The 21,576-nt window shown below is 39.1% G+C and overlaps 1 protein-coding gene across 2 annotated transcripts; it reads right to left on the bottom strand.

Annotated features, from left to right (window-relative positions):
• Window positions 1-9,522: 9,522 nt before the first annotated feature.
• Window positions 9,523-20,037, bottom strand: plcxd2 (phosphatidylinositol-specific phospholipase C, X domain containing 2). Of its 2 annotated transcripts, none has more exons than XM_041814368.1 (8): window positions 19,569-20,037; window positions 19,271-19,407; window positions 17,841-17,960; window positions 15,322-15,375; window positions 15,086-15,241; window positions 12,368-12,478; window positions 11,827-11,957; window positions 9,523-9,847 (listed from the first exon to the last, which is right to left on the bottom strand). In XM_041814368.1, exons 1-8 carry the CDS (start codon window positions 19,684-19,686, stop codon window positions 9,688-9,690), a joined length of 987 nt encoding a protein of 328 aa, XP_041670302.1. In that variant the 5' UTR covers window positions 19,687-20,037; the 3' UTR covers window positions 9,523-9,687. The 2 variants fall into 2 exon arrangements, with proteins under 2 accessions (XP_041670302.1, XP_041670303.1); XM_041814369.1 differs by having other exon boundaries at window positions 19,584-20,037.
• Window positions 20,038-21,576: the final 1,539 nt, after the last annotated feature.

Genomic DNA, 21,576 nt, shown 5'->3' with positions numbered 1-21,576 from the left:
CGTGGCGTTGTAGGTATGCGCCACTTCCAAGGAGTAAACTCCATAAAAAACTGCACAGTGTGAACCATGGCAACTGTAGACACGTCAGTACATAACTTTTGAAAGAAAAGAACTCAATGCTGTTCTTTGTTCTTTTAACAAAGAAATGTTGCCAAGTTCTGATAAAACTGACACTATAGCAGCATTCACGCTATTCTCTTCACCCATAATTGCACCAGCCTCTTGTCGTTACGCCACGCCTCCGCCACGCCCGGAAGTACTGCCTCTTACTCCCGATTGGTTCTGTTACTTTCTTACAGGGCCCAATCTGTTCAGATGGAAGCTTTCGTGATGGATTCACTAGTGAGAAAAACAGAAATGGGCAAATCCATCTGCTTTGCAAGGTTACTCACTGAAGGGGTGTCCCCAAATAAGGTTTTACAATGCTGTAAGAAAGTATTCAGACCCCCTTTACTTTATTTTCAGTTTGTTATGTTGCAATCTGAAGCTACAGCCAAAAGAATCTACACTCAATACCCCATAATGACAAAGTGAAAACAGAATTTTATTTTTGTCCCCGCAAATTTATAAAAGGAAAAACACAAAAATGTATTCAGATCCTTTGCAAAAACACTTAAAATTCAGCTCAGGTCCCTCTCATTTTTCAGAATCTTCTCTGAGATGTTTCTGACCCCTTGATTGGAGTCCACCTGTGGTAGATTAAACTGAGTTGATGTGATTTTGAAAGTGACTCTCTACAGAAAGCCTCACAGCTGACAATGCATACCAGAGCAAAAACCAAGCCATTAAAGCCAAAGGAACTGCCTGCAGAGCTCAGAGACAGGATTGTTGCAAGGTACAGATCTGAGAAAGACAACAAAATGCACCCGACAGACTTTCAGACTGTGAGACAAGATTCTCTAGTCTGATGAAACCAAGATTGAACATGTTTGGCCTCAATTGTAAATGTTATGTTGGGGGAAACCAGGTACTGCTCATCACCTGCCCATCCCAACAGTGAAGCATGGTGGTGGTAGCATCATGCTGTGGGGTGTTTTTTAGTAGGGACTGGCAGACTGTTCAGGGTTGAGGGAAGCTGAATGGAGCAAATTACAGAGATATCCCCAATGAAAACCTATTTCACGGCCCAGGTGTGCAAAGCTTGTTGTGCCATATTCAAAAAGACATGGGGCTGTTATTGCTGCCAAAGGTGCTTCTTATTGGCTCGTAATGAATGTGACAGAACTTTCCTCCAGTCAATTCTTATTCAGTTATTTTTTTGGGTTCTGCCCTTCCCAAACATTGTCTATGAAGTGCAGATGAAACAGCCTGTGTATCGGATTAGCGTCTGAGGAGAGAGGAACAATTTAAGCACCAGATTTTGGCTAATAAAACTCTATTTAAAGAGTCCAGAGAAAGTTTTCTTGGGTGAGATAAATCTCCTTTTCCAACACCTCCAGGGCTCTGGCCCAGCCCTCTGGGATCACATGGCAGCTGTGGAATTCACTGGGGAATGCTGTCAAACATTCGCCATCCCTCTTAAACCCACTGGCCCTTGGGTGATGTCATTACTAAAGCTTAACAGCTCCCATGCTGGCAAGCATGCATGGAGGCTTAATAGCAGTATAACTTCTGGAAACACTTGACATAAAAGAAAGCTTAAAAGGGAACAGAGAGAAGATTTTCAAGCAGCATGAAGATGATAAAACTTAGCTGTTTCTCTTTTGAAGGAATTCTTGATCTTGTGTGCATTCCTAAAGTCAATGAGTACAGTAAGTTAAAAAAAAAAAAGGAATCGACATGTTTTCTAAATCTCTCTTGGCCACTGAACTTCCAGGTAACATAAGAAGAAGCTGTGGAGAAAGTGGAGCAGGGCTGTTTGCTTGAGCTCTCTTCCTGTTTATCCACAAAGAGATCCCCTCAGTGCCAGAGAGATAAGATCCTGCTGCCATGGATAAGCATGTGTGTGCGTGTCCTTTTGTCTGTGTGTACACAAACCCTCCTTGGCCTCAGTCCTAACCAGACGACCATTTTCATGAGTAGCCAACATTTATCATTCTCCAGCAATAACAACACGTCAGTCTTTATGCTAAAGCTGCAGTTTATGCATCACCTTAACACAATCCTGCACCACTACAGCTGTATTTCAGCTCTAAATGATTATTTCTGATGTTTTTGTGATCTTTGTCCTGAACTGTGGAACTGTGTGGAATTTCACGAACCTCTGCCAGATAAAAACACCAACCTTTGATGCAGGATCGCTGGCATCTCCACTTCCATGATGGCCTCAGCGTGATGCATGACAGCACACGTAGCTGAGATTTTTCAGATGGCGCTCATAACTTTTGGGAATGGCAGCCTGCCACTGCTTCTAGCCACAGGCAACATTTTTTAGGTAGAATTAATGTATGCATAGTTCTGATTTCATGTGGTATGACAACATCTGTTTTTATTAGGCTGTTGAAAATTACAAATTATAAAGTTGTCCTGAAGCTATAGCTCCAGTTTGATGGATCCATCCTATAAATGGAAGACTCTCTCAGGTAGGTTGGCTTTCAGAAGAGTGTTGACAGTCAGTAAAGCAACTGAGCCCTAAGGTGGGCTCATAAATAACTCGACGTGTGGTGACAGAAAAACTATGTACAAAGAAATTATTGCATGGCTGTAATCCTTTCCTACATACACTCACCAGCCACTTTATTAGGTACACCTAGCTAGCAGTGGCCTTCAGGACTGCCTTAATTCTTCATGGCATAGTTTCAAGCACATAGTTTCATAGTACATTAATGCCAATGGAAGTTCAGAACTCTTCACCTGTGGAATCAGCAGAGTTGGTGACTTTCATGCACCATTAACCGTAGCAGTTGTTGACCTTGCTCTGTGTTTTTATGTGGTTTTCATAGCTAAGTTGCTGTTGTTCCTAAACGCTTCCAGTTTCTAATAATATCACTTAAAGTTGACTGTGGAATATCCAGCAGGGATGATAATTCATGAACCATCATATTGCAAAGGTAGAAGCACACTTGAAGTCACTCAGCTCTTCAGAACGACCCATTTTATAACACAAATGATTGAAAATGAAGACTGCATGACTAGGTGCTTGAGTTTAAACACCTGTGGGAACAGGTCTGATTGAAACACCTGAATTCAGTGATTAATAGTGTCAGTTAATAATAATTCAGTGTCAAACTCAAGGCCCGGGGGCCAAATCTGGCCCGTGGTACAGTTATACCCAGGCCACAAGATCATATCAGATTTTTATTATAACTGGCCCACCAGTATGAGGTCTGCAGATTTCCTCCAGTATAAAAAATGTTAACTTAACCTTGATGATTTAAAATATCCTCATTAAGTCATAAAAAATTAGAATGCAAAGAATAGAAATAATTTGATAAAAAGTCAAGAATGTGTGTATGGGGGGGGATTGTTTTCATTTCAAATTTTCAAGTTTGCATCTCATAATTAAACTTATGAGTTTGACTTTTTATTTCATTTTTGAACTTTTAAATTTAGATTTTTAGATTTGAAATATACTTGATATTCTAAACTCATCAAATTTTATCTCACATTTGACTCCCAACTTTGATTTTTAATCCCATATGCTGACCATTTAGACTTACAATTTTAAGTTTTAACCCATATTTTGACCTTTAAATCTCGTGATTTCAACTTTCTCTGATATTTGCCTTTTAAAAAAAAGTGGGACTTTTTATTCAATATTTGAACTTTTAGAGTAAAATTTTTAATTTGAAGTCATATTTTGATATTTTAAACTCATAAAATTTTATCTCACATTTGACCTTTTAAACTCCTAACTTTAAATTTTAATCCCAAATTTTGACCTTTTAGACTCACAGTTTTACATTTAACTCAGATTTTGACCTTTAAAACTCAAGATTTTAAATTTTCTTATATTGAGCTTGAAAAATTACGATTTCAACTTTCACTAATATATTTGCCTTTTAAAAACATTCTTTTGACTTTTCATTTTGTGATTTGACCTTCTGAACTAACAAAATTGACTTTTTAATCTCAGATTGAGCCTTTAAACTCATCATTTTAAGTTTAAAAATCTCAGAATCATTTACCGTCAGGGCTCGGTTTTATTTTTTCCCCATAATTCCCCCCTGATAAAAAAGGAGATTGACAGTTTATGGTTAATGTTGACCCTGTTAGAATCTCAGGCTAAACCTATATTCAGAATCTGCCCCTGCTGTATTGACCTCTGGACAATATCTTGTAGATGATATATAGGAAGGGCAGAATCTTTTAAAGTAAAAACATGGAGTGACTGGACAAATACTGGGTGACTGCCAGTTTCTGCGAAGCCTAAAGGCATATTTGTGTATTCTAGAGTGGGCTAAATGGCTGCAGACAGCGACATAACAAGTCAAAACTACTACCTGATGTGCATTTTCTCATCCATGCCTCTCACTGATGTTTGGGAAGAGTATTATGTGTACTACGACGTGGCTACTATGTAAATTTGGTTTAAGCCAGACTCAAGGACAACCTAATGTGAGTGCACCCTTGATTCCAGCTTGTTTTATTTGCGGCTAAAATCCCCTGACAGGAGCTTTAAATGTATCAACACAATCTGTGAAAAAGTATTTGAGCATCTCAAAATTAACACTGAAACCACAACAAAAGGAAACTGGCAGTTCATTTAATCTCAGAGGAATCCTTGGTATCATCACTGATGTAAGGCTATGGGTACTTTAGTGGGTAAAACCACTTAGCCCGCATGTTTTCAATAATAAGTAATGATGGATAATTGGATGACTATGACTGTTATTGGTTTAAAGATCAGATAGGAGTATAATCATATGTTTGTAGCTGTCTGGTGTAGTGTCTCTACTTGTTTTATCAAGCCTTTTTTTTCTCACTCTGTCAAACAGAGAACAGTCATTAGGTACAGTTCTGTTTGTTTTGCAGCTGTTTCGCCACCATAGTCGTCATAGTCTAAAAATGAACACTAACAAAATGAGTAATTGATGTATCAGACTTAGTCAACCCTGGTCACTGACGTCACCTAACACCAGGGATAAAGCAGCAGACTCAAACTCCATTTACTCACACATATATTTGTAGAATAGTGTCTAATAAGCCCTTTTAAGGGGTGTAAAAGGCTTCCAAGAATAGTAAGACAACATAATTCAACACAAACACAACATGCAACAAAGGTGCAAGTGTGATGACAAACTGCCACTGAAATGCAAAGTCATTTTTTATGCCTCTGTGACAGACATGTCAGCAATTGCCTGGAGCAGGAAGTATAATGTTGTCCAACCATCTGTATGCATGTACCTACCTGTGCTGTCTGGGTCATGCTCAAGAAAAGGAATATCTAAGGAATTTGCATAAAAGTCCACTCTGACTCAAGGCTGAAGTGAATGTTTTTGGAAGCTGTAAGTCAGCCCAGAGATTCATACCACATAGAGGCATCTAACTCTCAGGCATCTTGCAAAGCTGATAAGTTATCGACATGGCTTATCATCCACTGAGGTGATGTATCACTTACCCCTGTCTTTGTCTTCCAGATCCTGCTCAATGTGTTTTTCTACCTTCTATGGAAGTCCCAGTGCTGAATACCTTCACCTGAGTCTGGTTATTCCCTGATTGTATAATCCAAGTGTTTTACTGTGATTTAATTTGAGAAGTGAAACTTTCATATATTTTAGATTCATCATTGCAAAATGAAATATTTCAAGACTTTTTTTGTTTTAATCTTGATAAATACGACTTACAGCTCATGAAAATCAAAAATCCACTTTCTCAAAATAGAATATTACAAAACGTCAGTCCAAAAGAGTATTTATAATACAGGTATGTCAACCTTATGGGAAATTATGCTCATTTATGCACTCAGTACTTGGTTTTAGCTCCTTTTATACTGCATCTATGCAATGTTGCATGGAGCTGATCAGTCCGATCAGTATCCCCAAAGGCTTCTCAGCAGATGGAAGCATGAACGCCTCTAAAATCTCCTGGTTGACGGCTGACAGCGTTGACTCTGGACTTGATAAACCAACAGACTTTGATTTTCAAATGAAACCTAATATTCAGTTTCATCTGAAAACAGGACTTTGGACCACTGAGCAACAGTCCAGTTCTTTTTCTCCTTCGACCAGGTGAGACGCTGATAACAAATGTGGTTCAGGATTAGCTTGACAGCAGGAACACGACACATGTAGTCCATTTGGATCCGTCTGTGTGGTGGCTCTTGATCCACTGACTCCAGCCTCAGTCCACTCATTGTGAAGCTCCCCTAAGTTCTTAAATCTGCTTTGACAATCCTCTGAAGGCTGAGCTCATCTCTGTTGTGTGTGCTCCTGTTCATACCACACTTTGCTCTTCCAGTCACCTTTCCATGCTCTGATACAGCCTGCCCTTTCAGCAGAGACCTTCTGTGGCTTACCCTCCTTGAGGAGGGGGTCAATGATTGTCCTTTGGACATCTGCCAAGTCAGCAGTCTTCCCCACGATTGCAGTTGTGTGTACTGAACCGAAGTGAGAGAATGAAGGCTCAGGAAACCTTTGCAAGTTGGACTTTTGCACAGTATTCTAACATTTTGAGATAGTGGATTTTTGATTTTTGTAACCTGTAAGCCACAATCATCAAGATTAAAACCAAAAAAAGTCTTGGAATATTTCTCTCTGTATGAGATGAGTATAGAATGTACTATGAAAAAAATATTTTCTGAAGTTAATCAAGGAAAAAGATGCACCTTGACTGCTTCTTTGTGCACCAAGCTTGGAGACGGCTAATAAACAATTATTCCTTTTAAATCACTCTTCTATTTAGTTTGCATCGGAGTTCATTGTGTGCAGTTCTTGTGTCACTAATTTCTTATTGGAGACTGAAAACTACAACATGTGTTAGTCTGTAAAGAAGCCAAGTCTGCTTTTGATTTATGCGGTGAAATGTTTCCACTGGACTTTTAGTGGTGGGGGATGTAAAGGTTGGAAAAACCAATATGCTTTTTTGGATATCTACTGTGCAGCAAAAACACATAAGACTGCTTTTAGCTCCTGATGTTTGTGCAATAACACAGTCTAGTCTTGCACACATTTTCGATACATCTTTAAATACCGTTACATCCTGAAGATCCCGCCTGAGTTGTTGCTTGCTCCTTTGAAACCTGGGAAGCCAACAGGGATCCACTGGAGAGTGCATGTGTGTGTGTGAGAGAGAGAGTTAAGAGGACAAATCTAAACAACAGAGGAATGCTCTCCATCAGTGGATCTGCTGCTGTCTGCTCTCCCACTTGCCTGCTATGGTATGTGTAATTACTCCACAATTAAAGTGCCTGTGCTTGTGACTGTGGGTGTTGGTGTGTGCACCTCGCAGTGCTGGGTGACCACAGTCAAACATGTCAACAATGTGGCCTGGACAGTTAAGGCAATTTCACACATGGGACCAAGAGAGAAAAAAAGGCAGAGTTGATATGAAAAAGCGACATTTCGCTTGGCTGTAAGATGCTGCTGAAAAACCCTCATTTTTTAATGATTTCAGCTGATTTTTCTCCTCCCTTCTCTGTTAAGTGACTTCCTCTGCTTTGTAAATCACTCTCCTCTTCTGCTTCTGCTTTGTCTCTCCTCCTCTCTGACCACAGGAATGCAAAGTGACTGTCACTGTCTGTGTCATGCATAGTAATCATTGGACCCACAAGGCTCACACACACAACCATAGTCAGCACACTGAAGCAGATGCACAACAAAAATTTCACACGGTAATATGTCGGCCATATTGTTCTTGCTATTTTAACATATAGAGCACATGGTCTGTTTTATAGCTCTCTCTGCAGACTAGACATCTGTGGACGTGGTCATATACTGCAAATGTTTGTCTATGCATGCAGGGGTTACTATTTCTGCATGCCTAGCCCAGGTAAACTGAGCATAAACACAATAAACATCAACATTTACAGCTATGTATATGCATGGGTACATGGTTTTTATAGGGATTGTGGCACACGTTCCATGCATTTTTCACTTCTCCTCTGTTTTTCCCCACCTAAAGGTTAATTGCTTTGCTCTGCAGTAAAATTATACAGCCAAACTATAAGTGAAGTGTACATATGGCTGGCAATATGGGTTTCTTTTTACAATGTGGGACTTTTCTTAAAACAGAATCAAAACACTCTGCAGCTACTCTTCCTCCATGGTCATTTAATAATCACTAAAAAAACAAGTGCTTTGTTAAAATCCACTCACTGGCCAAGTGTTTGGTGCACTGTAAATCCAATTTGCCACCATGTCTGAGTATTTTTTGCCAAAGTTTTGTTAAAAAAGTTGGATGTTTTTGTCCAAAGAAGGAATGCATGGTTGAAGCCAGCTGTGGTATGACAGACATTTGGTCCTCCTTGTTGTGATAAATGCCACCCGGCATGGCCTGGGATCTAATCTGCAGATTCCTTCCCTCTTTTGGACTTTTAGCATGAGGGGCAGAGAGAGTCCGATGCAACAAAAACAAAGATGTCTTTAAGTTTCTTAAAGTTCACTGAGGATTTTTATCAGGTGCAGAACTTTATTCAGATCCCTGTGAATCTTACCATGGTTTATGTGCATGTAAAATCTTCCCGTTGAGCTTCTCCTTGCCATTCAAGACCCCGTTGACATTTTACATAAATATCCATGCCGAAAAACTTGATACAAAGTTGACTGCACTTTCTATGTGCAATCACACTTTGCATTAACAGTACATCTTTATTGATGACCCTTGATTTGAAGTCCTTTGCCCTCTTCTTAAGAGGGGTCTGGCTTCAGATCTCATATGTCCCCTCTTGCAGACCACTAATGTGAGACTTTGCCCATGTTAGAATGCAACTTACATAATTTTCCAATACAATGTTTTGGATTAAAAAAAAAAAAATCAGCTTCAATTTGTCAACAAAGTCTGGCAGTTCCATTCATGAAATAACAACATCGCAAATATTACAGACAAAGAAACATTTCATTAATAAAACAGAAAAAAGGTCAGAACTCTGAATGGTTGCTTGCTCTAGCTTTTTTGGCTTTATAGCTAAAGCTAATGTAGCTGTGCTAGTTACAAGGTAAACGTTACTGAAAGCCAATGTAGCTAAGTAAGCTTTATCAATGTGAGCTGTAGTGACTGTAGCTAAAGCTTATGTAGTTACATTAGCTACATGACTACATTGGTAATGTAGCTATGTGAGCATTAACAGATGTAGCTTAAGCTAACAGCCAATGTAGCTTCATAAGTTTTAGCTTTGTTAGCTTTGTTAGCTTGGATAGTTGACAAAACTTCGTTAGTTTTAGGTATGCTAGCTGGTAAGAGAAGAGTGTTTTCATAGAACAGCTTTTTTCCTGTAAGCAGACTGTTTACTCTGCTTTATTAAATCTTAGGCTGGCCACACACTAGACGATTTTTAAAATCTGAAATGATTTTTAAAACTGTGGGAGACCACAGACTTCAGGACAATTACCAAAGATTTTTCATCAATCCTCTGAACGCACACACTAAAGGGCACACTGCAAATACCTGTGATTTGTCTGATAATAAAAATTCAATGGAAGTAACTAATGTAAATCATCCCTTTATTGTAATCACAAATAAATTAATACAATGTTTTATAAACCGATAATCTGAAGTACTGTGTAATTTCAGTAGTGATGAAAGAATCAGCCATCTTTGTTCCAACCTTTGCTGTGTCAGCACAAATTCAGCCAGCTGTGCAAATATGCGTCATCTTAGCTTGTTGTCCTGCTCAGTCAGCAGCAGGTTGTTGAGTTTGATAACAATGTTGGCAAAATCTGTGAGTTCCACAAAGTCGGAGGTGATGATGTTGACCCCGTCCACCCCAGGCCTCTGAGCCTCCACCCAGGACATGATGGTTGGCAGGTTCCTATAACCACAGAAGAAGAGAAAGCATACAGTTAGACGTATTTTTGTTACACTGAATATCCTGTAACTTGGATTTAGTTTGAAACTGGCTTGTGAAGATAGTTAAAATATCAAGTGCCAAGTCTCAGTCTCCTTTTGGTTTCTTGTTATGGCTATAGCGCAGCCAAGCTTTAATCAACTGTTCCTTGGCTGAATTTCCGTCAAAAAATATGTTGATAAGGTTTCAAACGCCAGTATCTTGATATGTTTCTATGTGGGATAATATGGACCTGATGGAAAAATAGATCAAAGAGTTTGTGTCTGTCTGTCAGTAAGAGATTTCTTTTCCATGATTGTCTCAAAATCACTCAAACAGTGTCTGTTTTAGTCCCTGGCATAGGCGCACTCACCTACCATAAAGCCACTGCTGTATCACATCTAACACTCCAAAATCCTCCTCTGTCTGAGCCGCCAGCAGAACAAAACCAGGAAATCACAATGTTTACCCAGCAGAGATAAACAAACCCATTTCCTCGGAAGTGCAAAATTAGGCCACCTCCTGTCTTGACAGAGTGTCTAACAGCTTCTCTCTCATGTAAGGGTTTGGTGTTACTGTAAGTCTGGATTTCCTCCTTCATTTCCACCTAAATCTTCAGGCTCATAGAGCCATGACTGCTCAAGCTTGTACAGCTAATTTAAGCACTGAGGATACAAGGTAAAGATTGGAGAATAAAAATCAGTGTTGAGAGTTCAAGCTCCACGATCATTTTAGGTGTTGCACCAGCTGAAATAGTTTCAGTAGATTTGAAAGCTTTGATAAGTTAGAGGACGACATGGATTTTATCAGCTGTTAAGTGTCAACACTTGTCAAAACAAAGACATTCATTTTTGATGTTTTCCTACGAGCAGCTTCCTTTCTGACATACTCTCCAGCACTTTCACTTTTCAAACTAAGCGGAAACATGCCAGGCTCCCTCTGCTCCTCACTTAGATTAGAGTGAGAGCTGTTTTGGTGGGCGGGGCAGTAAAAAAGGAGGGTGCGCTCCATTAACAGCAAGATTATGGTTTCTCTAAATGTCTTACATTTACAGGAAAAGCAAGCCACAACTTTTTAGTCAAACTATTTTGATAAGACAACAATAAAAAGAGTAGGATTTGTGGTGATACCGATGTCCTTTTTTCAGCAGGAAGCCATAACTACCAGAAACTGGTAGCAACCTGAACCCCAAAGAATCTCTGGGTTATTGTCAAGAGGAAGATGAGAGACACCAGACTCATCAGTACAGATGAGCTGAAGGCTGCTATCAGAGCAGCCTGGGCTTCATAACACCCCAGCAGGACCACAGACTGACTGCAACCTATCATATTGCATAGATGCAGTAATTCTCGCGAAAGGAGCCCCAATCAGATATTGATTGCATTAATTAACATATTTTTGGATGGCCAACATTTCTGTGTTGATATTGAGATTAAAACAACAAAAAGGGATAAAAAATAACTTTTCCATGCTACTTTAATATTTTTAGATGCACCTATAAATGGTTTATATGTTAAAATGAGAAATAGCTGTCAAAGCAAATGTGTTTTTCAAGATTACAGACTAATCAAAGAGCACTTTTCTTTTGCCCATACATTTGGTTCTGCCTCTACAAAGAAATAGTACAACAAGGTTTAATTTCACTGTTTGAGATCATGAGTAAAGCTGCACTGATCTACTGCTACTGCTGGCACTTAAAACATTTACTGCACTGCCCTCTGCTGGCCCATGGGTGAAGTAGGAATACACAGTTAAGATAAAACAACAGGCACCAAAGGCTAACAACATAATTAAGCATATTGCACACATATTGCATTTGAAATATGTCTTTCAATAAAAAATATGCATCAAACCATAAATTCAGTTGATAAACTAATATTTTATCCATATATTACAACATTTAACAGTTCTCCCTTTATCAAGTTCTCCTGTACCCAGTACAGCCCCCAAACATGGTCACTGACCTCTCCACCAGGTAGTTGCGAAGCCCCCAGACCAGCCCCTTGGCCACGGTGTTGGGGCGGGGTGTGAGGATGGCCTGGGACACATGGAAGGTGCCCTGCTTTGCTCTTTCCTTCAGTGTGGTGTCCAGGAACTATAAAGAGGAATACCAAACACACACAAAAATCACAATACAACTAGAAATACTCCAAAAGTGGAACAAGATGTGCAAATGGTCTTAGTTAGATAAAAGGTTAAAAAAAAAAAAAAAAAAAAAAAAAAAGCAATATGGGGTGGTGTTTTTCTTCTATGTTGAAATCAGATCTACAATAACTGCAGATTTTCTATAACTACTGACTTCTATACCAACATATGGAGGAAAAATATCTATAACACAGATTAAAAGTCAGGAAAGATAAATGCACTATAAATTGCTGATTTTTATTTGCTTAAATCCTTGCTCTTGAGGTTGAAGTGCATTGCAGACATTACTGATTTCCACTTCATGAGATCAGGGAGCATGCATGCTGCTGAGTTCATTTCACTGACTGATGTTTTTCTGACCTGCATGAGCTTGCGGGGATCAGTAGTGTTGGCCCAGGGAGCGGGGATCTTGTTGCCTGGCCACATGAGGAGGTTCTCCTTTCCTGATGTATGATGGTAGAAAATAATCACCTGTGGGGAAAATGTAAAAGAAAATGTAAGAAGATTAGAGGTGTCAGTGACCAAGGATTTACATAGTCAGATCTGATAGGTCAGATTTTGTCTGTAGTCAACTAACTGCTGAAAATAAATTTTCTACACTCACTAACTACATGCTGAAGGAGGCATAAGCTGATATGCATGTAGGTGTAAGTTTAATGTTCAATTTCCAAACCATGTTGCGTCTTTTAAAGGATACCAAAAATGCTCCTGTTGTCTCTTTTTCAGCATCAAAATAAAGCTTGATTTCCTGAAAAAAGCTCAGGCCCCCCAAAATGTCTTCATATTAAGCAAAATGGAATTAGTTAGATCTCTGTAGACTTACTGAAACTAAGAATTGCTGGATCACTTGGTGTTAGGTGTTAAAAACAGATTATTTGTGGCAGCAGAATGGATATTGCACCAATAATGAGCATATATTTTATAAAGTCTGGCCTATCCATCCATTCTCTACTCTGCTTAAATTCTAACCAAAGTAACTGTACTTTTACTCCAGTGCAATAGTCTTGTACTCTTTCTGCCTATCGTAGATGTCTTTAGAAGTGTAAACATGTGCTGCTACACAAAAGGCTTCCCTCTGCAGCTGGTGATTGTACACATCCCTCCTCATTTGCTCCTTAGCCTCTCAGCCTTTCACCTAATCACTCTGCTTTGCACACGCTCTCTATCTACCTCTCCTTTGTAAAGTAAGCCAAACACAGATTAGGGTCAGGAGGACAAAATTCAACTCACAGTATCTGGATGGGACACAGACATACTGTACACCTAGATTAATGCAGACTTAACAATAACATGCAGCTTCTTATGCCCACATGAGTGGATATTTGTCTGTAAAGTGAGGATTTTATGCTAAGTAAGTAAAGAAACTGCTGGTGTTGAACGACTTGGGGAGGTTTGTTGAATTGCAGCAAAGACAGGAAACTGTAGGAACAACACAAAAGACAAAAGATGACGGGAAGAAAGTGTTAAGACAGGATTAAAACAAAATACCATGACAGAAGTAAGGTGAGGTGATGGTACAACAGCTGTTAATGGGATGACGCTTGACACTAATTCCTGTCCAGTAAAGTCATAGGCCACATGGATTACTTCACCACAAGGCTAATAGGGCTAATGAGTAATGACATATTTCCATGCACGTCTACACAAACACAACCAGCGAAGAAATCCATTGATCCATGGATGTAGATGATAACCTCAGCATACGTCTTTTCTATGTCTTTTGTGTGCATGCCTGTCTGAGTGAGTATGCAGAGCTCCTGCTGTGTATTGCTCTCTCATGCTCTCAAAACCTGATATGAATGAGCGGACCTTGGCACCAATACCCCAGTGTTGTGGATTCAGTATAAACAGGCATAATGACAGCAAAGCGTTGTTTCAGCGCTGTTATGGAAATGCAAGAGCCACGATCCAAAAACATCCCTTTCACTGACTTCTTCATACAATTTGGTGAGGAGTTCAGACATCCAGAGAGAGCTAGGATGTAAAGCCGCTGCTCCTTGGCACTGAAAGGAGTAAACTGAGGTGGCTCTGGCATCTGATAAGGATGTCTCCTGGGTGCCTCTCTTTGGATGGTTTCCAGGCTCATTCAGCTGGGACAAGACCTCAGGGCAGACCCAGGGCTCGCTGAAGGGATTATATATCCCTTCTGGCTTGGAAACGCCTTAGGATCCCCCAGGAGAAGCTGGAAAATTTTGCTGGGGAGAGGGAAGTCTGGGTAAAGTTGCTTCGCCTGCTGCTGTTGTGACCCGGTCACAGATGAGTGGAAGACAATAGATGGATGTGAGAATAGAATTACTAGTTATAGTCCATTAAGAACTGATGATGTGTAGTGCAATTAGGGGTGGGGGTTGTTTAACTTTATTGTTGCTGCTGACACTATTATTGATACTCCTTTTTGATCCAAGTCATTATCAATACAATTATCAATACCTTAGTTAAAAGATGATAATACATATCTGACTGGTGAGAGGTGGTGTAGGCTGAGTAGGGCTAGTGTTAAAAATTAAACATGTTTTAATTCAGTCTATTATGTACTGTCATGTGCATATGTTTTAAGCATGTAGGGTGCTAAGGATTCATCATGGAGCCTGATGGATCAAGCTCACAACATGTAAACACGTGTGTCGCTGTCATTTGGCAGTCAAGGTCAAGCTCGATGGTACTTCATTTGTCCAAGCCCATGGCATTCCGGGACAGTACCCCATGCTATGCTTACTCGCCACAAGCAATCCCCCTTACTCCTCCATTAAGGTGCAGACTTTTTTTTCAACAGATTATTTAATAAGCCAGGACATCCAAAGTTTTAACAAGGTTGTGTCAGTCCTCATTCCCGCCTGATGGTGCCCTTACTAGTGACATCTGCGCCTTACTTCATTGTCAGTTTTTGGCCCGAACATGACTAAAATTTCTGCACAATACAGTATACATTTTAATTGCTTTGGAAACAAACACATTTCTCATCCGAGAATGACCTAGGACATTACTTCCCAAAGTGTGGGACTTCCCAGTAACATTAATGTCTGTGAAAACTCATCTCTCATGCATATCTCTACTTCCACAGGTGCCTTCTGATCTCACCTGATATTCTTTCTCCCAGAGGTAGTCCAGCGTGATGCCTTCAACTTCAGTGTTTTTACAAAGTTTGCTGCCAAACACTTCCTGCAGCATGTTGAGGAGGTATGTGTGATGGTCTGTGTTCATTGCATAGTAGTGGTTGAAGTCTAGAAATACTACCTACAAAAAAACGATGCCAAGAACATCAAAATCAGCCAGTGACCTGCTGATAAATCTGTCACGAAAGCTTTCCTTCTTACCTCTTTTCTGTGTTTGCTTAAGAAAGTGTTAATCTCTAACAGGCCGTCCCTCACCTGTGGGGGAGAAAGGTGAGTAAGGTTAGAGCCCATTTACTGCATCACCACAGCTGAACTGGTTATGTACTGACTAAGGGTGACAAAATAGACAAATATTTGACATCTGATTTGAAAGAGCCTCATTCCACTGCCAAACACCTGCTTATCTGCTTAGGATCATTCCATTCAGCTGTATAAGGGTGTTCAACATCTACTTTACATAGATTTAATGTTTTCTCCAAATAAATAATGACTCTAAACATATCTTGGTACACATATATGAATGTATCAATCCTATTAATGCAATGACTTGTGCAATTTTAGTCAATCTTCTTTGCAAAAAAAAAAAAACATAATTAAACTGAATATTTAAAGCTCTTTGTTTCTGCAGCTCTGCAGTAAAACAAAAAAAAAATTGTCAGTGTGAAGGAACCCCTTAACTTGTGAATTCCATGTTTCGCTGATTTACAGGAGTTTACTAAAAAGCATGATACTGGATTTTTGCAGATATCTGATATGCCAATTTGCCCATATTTAAAAATCTAGTCCCTCCAGTCCTTAAAACACACTTTAAAGTTTGAGGATGAACAAAGAAAAAAACTCCAGCTAACATAGGTCTGCTGGTCCTGCCTAAAGCACCACAAACAATATGACTGATAATTACAGGCAACATAACATTTATAAATATCAGCAGAAATTCTCATACCTGCTGATACTGCAGATTTCTGATAATATTGTGCATCTCTAGAATTCATAACTATAAATGATTAAATTTCAAAGTATGTGTAAGCCTACTTGTTATTTAAATGCTTATTTTACAATGGCAGTTTATACAATTTTAGCTTACTGTTTGACTAACAATGGCCTCCTTTCAGTTGATGTCATTTAATTGTTGAGTTGTTTTTGTGTGACCCTTTACAACAACACTTGAAATCAAGCTCAGGTCCCTCCCCATTTCTCTGGATCATTGCTTAGAAGTTTCCACACTTTGATTGGAGTCCACCTGTGCACTTGGAGTTTGCAAAATAACTCCACATGAAAGCCAAGTGGGCTTTCATGGAGGGGCTTTCATCTAGCCGCTTTGCCATAAAGCCCAGAGGGCTGCAGTGATGGCTGTCCCTCTGGAACTGTCCCATCTCCACACAGAATATCTGGAGCTCAGTCAGAGTGACTATTATGTAGGCCACTGTGCTCTTGGCAACCTTCAGTTTAGCTGATTGCTTTGTAACCTTCCTCAGATCTGTGCCTGTCAACAATCCTGTCTCTGAGCTCTGCAGTTCCTTTGACCTCATGGCTTAGTGTGTGCTCTGATATGCATTGTCAGCTGTGTGGCCTTATATAGAGAGGTGTGTGCCTTTCCAAATCATGTCCAATCAATTTAATTTACAGCAGGTGGACTCCAATCAAGGTGTAGAAACATCTCAGCAAAGATCCAGAGAAATGGGAGGAACCTGAGCTAAATTTACACTGTTTTTGCAGTGGGTCAAAATATTTTTGTTTTTTTTTCTTTTTTATAAAATTGGGGGTACTGAGTGTAGATTAATGAGAGAAAAATATATAATTTAAATAACTGTAGCATCAGGCTGCAACATAAAGTGAAGGAGGTTCAAGGAGGTATAGATAAATAAGTCAAAGATTTGTACCTAGGTTTCCTTATACTTGTAGTTATGACCCGTATTGTAAATGGGGATGTGTCATAGCATTATAATGTCACCATAATGCATGAGAAAAATGATGGATCAAGTCCTATCATATGTGAAATTGTGACTTCAAGTCTACAAGACTAATAGTTTATTACATGGTTTATCTCTTATATTTTAAATAAGATTACAGCTCAATGAGATGGATCAATATGTAAAACACATTTAAGATATTAAACCCCAGTGCTGACACACAAAGACCATGATAGTTTTGGTCATAAATTTAGAGCTCTAAAGTGTCCCATGTTAACTTGTGAAAAAACCCAAACACCCTCACACAGCACCATGGTAAATAAATAAAGGCCAAATACACACAGTAAATGCTTCATAATCAAATCCTCTTGGTGTATTAACATGATGTCCTTGCAATAACAAAGCACATCTTCCTTTAATAACACTACCTTTAGAGAGACAGTACTGACATGTCTGTCTGACCCATTTCATAAGAACGATGTTTACAGCTAAACTGACAACCTTTGATCCCTGCAAAGAGGCCACCTCCATCCCTCTGATAACATCAGCTGGAACCACAACACAATACAAGCTGATGAAATCACGTTCCAGGCTCTTACATGAGACAAAATGAAGCCCCAATGAGCTACAGCAGTTCAGAACTAGATTTAATCATTCAGGACAGGAGATTAATGATCTGGGAAGCAAAAAAAAAATCACTTCAGGAAAAAAAAGGCAGGCACAGATTTGAGCAAAAGGGTCAGGATGAGAATATCTGGCATTGTTGCTGAAATATGTATTTAATCAGTAAAAATGGACTTTACTGCTCACCTTGTGACCAAACAGGCCATGGATGAAGTAGATCTCTTTCCCACGCTCACCTGGTTTGGAGGAGACTCTTAAATCAAAATAGCGTATTCCTGCATCCAGCTGCTCTTTGAATGACAGATTCTGAAAAGGGGAAAAGTTACATATTTATGACTTTACACATGTATATGAATACTTAAACCTCCTAAGACCCTGCAGATACAAATAAGGACATTACATATTGGCTTTCTTACAACGAAGTAATAATTTATGTTATCAGAATTTATGAGATAACTGTCCAGAATGCCCACTAAAGATTAAGTAATTTGGCTGAAATGTAGGAAAATCCAGTGTTTGGATATTTGGGGGATTTTTCTGGGATTTTTTAGAGTATTTTCACACAAATTTAAGGGATATATTTGTATATTTTGGAGTGTTTTATTGAAAAATACTGGCATTGAATTTATTTTGGCATTTTTATAGGGATTTGGGAAATTTGTTTTGGGAAATCTGTTATCAAGTCTTCAAGCATTTTCATGGATACTTGAAAAATGTAAGTGCAATTTTGGGGAATTTGATTGGAAATTCAGGGAGGAGGTGGAGGAGGAGGAATTATACATTGAATTTATTGTGGCATTTCATGGGACTTTGGGAAATTCAGATTGGTGGGAGGGGGATCTTTTTAGATGATTTTTTTTTTTTTTGGAAAACTCAGGGAATTTTCCTTGAATTTCGGGGAATGTATTGGCATATGTTTGGGAATTTGCTAAGAAACTGTTAGGGATGATTTGCTTCAAAATATGTGAATTTGCTTGAAAATGTTCAGGAATTTAAATGGACTTGGGTTTTTTCTTTTGTATTGTATTTTTTTTGTACTTTTCAATGGGACCTTTTTAAAATATGTTAAAGCATTTTCACAGAAATTTGAGGTAATATCTCTGAAATTCTAGGGAATTTGTGTGTATTAAGGAAAAGAAAATTTCCAGTTAATTCTTGTCCAAAGATAAGTCTGATGTTTTGACTTGTCAAGTCCAACCTATCCCAAATAAGTGAGAGAAACCAAAAATGCTGTTAATCAGGATAGTGAACCATGCCACAAAGCTCTAATTGACTCAAACTGGTTTCTTGAACATGACATTGAGCTCACTGTTCTCAAATGCCTTCACAGTCACCAGAACTGAAACCAAAAGACCTCTAGGATGGGAAATTTACATCCTTGTATTGCAGCCAACAGCTTTGCTACTAAGTCATTATGGACCTGAATCTTTGAGGAATGTTTCCAGCTCTGTTTTAAGCTGTGCCATTAAGGTATACCTAATTTTATGGCTGTTTAATGCATATACACATTATATTTTAGAATGCACAGACATTAAGAAAAAGAAATCGGACTTATTTGCAGGTTCTCTGGCTCCAGATGATTTGATTAGTACAAATGAGTCATTTATGGTCCATACCTGAGTCATTGACCACTTCACCATTACTTTCTTGGCAAAGACGCTGAACATGGTGGCCAGGTACTTCACATATGCCTTCTGATCTGGCCCCACTGGAGCATGCACATCCACCCAGTAGGTAAAGGAATCATGAGACCCTGAGAGAAAGAGATTATCCACAAAAAATGAATTAGGGAGAGATAAGGGTGGCATTTTACTTTTTAGTATCACAACTACAATAAATAGCTTTATTGCTGCCAGTTTTCTCTAGACTTGCAGTTTTGACGGATGCGCAGAGGACAGAAACAAACATCTTTACCCATGGCATGCTCACCAGGCACGGCGAGGTGTTTGAGGGGCATGGCACTGAGCTTGGACGGGAGCGAACCCATCCAGTCGGCATTGGCGCTGCCGATGCCCGCAGGTCGAGTCTTCATGTCAGAATATGTCTGTCAATAATCCCCCCGACGATGGGTTCCTATGCGCTCCCAAAATATGAAATCTGCTACAAATCATCATGCAATGCCTCTCTTTCTTAGTCTTCAGTTTCCACCGCTTCAGCACACATTTTAACCTGGACCAGATCCATAATCAGCTGTCTCCTCGCCCGGTGTCTGTCTACGTGGAGGGGTGCTTAGCAGTGCACCAGCCAACTAACCGAGAATCCATTGACATGACCAGCGGCTGGCTAACGACCGTGCTAATCCTCTTATGGAGAAGTCCACTTTGTTATCCCTCCTTTCCCTGCTTCTTGGCTTACCTGCCTCATGTCTGTTTAGTGAAGACCACCTCATCCAAACACGCTTGTTTACACAGAAAAACACACAGAAGAAACACGTGGGGGAGTCGAACTCTGCCTACATCAGCTGTTTCAGAGTCACAAATAAGCTAGAACCTGCAGGCTAGACTGATAACTGCCCATCTTAATCAGATTTTACAGCAGTTAGCCTTCTTTCTGATGCATGTATTCTTTTCTTTAAGCGCACTTAATGTTTTTTAAATGGTCTGATAACATTCTCATTCATTCTGGTGGGGTAATTTCAATGAATTCTTAATTTCGCCAATATTCCTAAGCAGCCACTTTAAAGTGCGTATTGGTGTCTTTACAGCTCTTTATTGGCCCCATGGAAAAAAATCATAGCCGTAGAGCTCCATCTACTGGTGAAGAATCAGAACCACAGCCACAGCAGCAGGGAGATCAAATGACGAATGCACCTTGCAGTTTTAAAAAAAGATTCTGACATTCACCAAAGTTTTCCTCTCTGTGATTTGTTCTTTAACCTTTATATAAATAAATAATATAAAAAACATTACTTACATATGGTCAAGTATTATTTTAAACATGTAGTACTTGAGCTTGACTGCAGAATGTTAAATTATGAATATAAATTCAGCACACGTGTAGCACGTGTAGGAATTTAATCATTAGACTTATTTGAACAATAGAAAACAATCTTCACACTTGGGTATGTGTGCATCAGCAGGTATGTGTTTACATGGTGTAACATTGGTCAGATTATAGAATAAATGTACTTTCTAATAAAATTAAACTTATTTTGAAAAAAAAAAAATAACTGGTAACTGTGGAAACCAGCAGTGTTGAAACAAATGGGTGTCTGTTTTTTTGTTCCCACTGTTTACCCACTATTCTGCAGTCTTATTCCCCTGTATGGCCATAAAAGGGGCATTTATCTATGCTAAACAGGATAAATGCGCACGTGCTTCGAGCTTATAAGCAAATGGAATTAAGCAACTTAAGAACATAGGTGCAAATGAAATGTTTCAGTTGAATTTTAATTTCAAGCAATACTATTTGGAGGCAATTGAGATAAACAGGACCAGATAGCTACAGGGTAATAACAATGCAAAAAACATGACCACGATATGCCTTACTCATAGATTAACTGTCCTGTCTCAATCATTCAAATGTTAGTCTAAAAACCTAATTTGGACCTTTGTCAACCATTCTTCCTTGGAACATGAAAAAGCTGCTGTTTCTCCTAAAATGGAAAAGTAGTATCATTGTTAAATGTTCTTTTTACATTTTTTGGACTAGCTAACAAAGCTAACCACAAAATGTAGACCAAAAATCTCTTGGAATATTCCAGACTCCAACATATTTTTTTTTCAGTTACAACAGCCACGTTTATTAACGAGTGGCTAACTTACATTTATTTTCGTGTAGGCGCAGGTCGACAAGAGTTGTAGGCCTATGTAAGCACACTTATGGCGTTTGACATTACTTCCTTGAGCCGTGTTATATTTTCAACTTTAACGTCAAATGTTTCACTATAATCAGTAGAGTATGCTAGTTTTGTATAGTTTCA

This window comes from Cheilinus undulatus, linkage group 19, assembly GCF_018320785.1.
Source record: "Cheilinus undulatus linkage group 19, ASM1832078v1, whole genome shotgun sequence".
NCBI lineage: Eukaryota > Metazoa > Chordata > Actinopteri > Labriformes > Labridae > Cheilinus > Cheilinus undulatus.
Note: the sequence above shows the minus strand (reverse complement) of the source record. Positions and strands in the feature narration are given on the sequence as shown.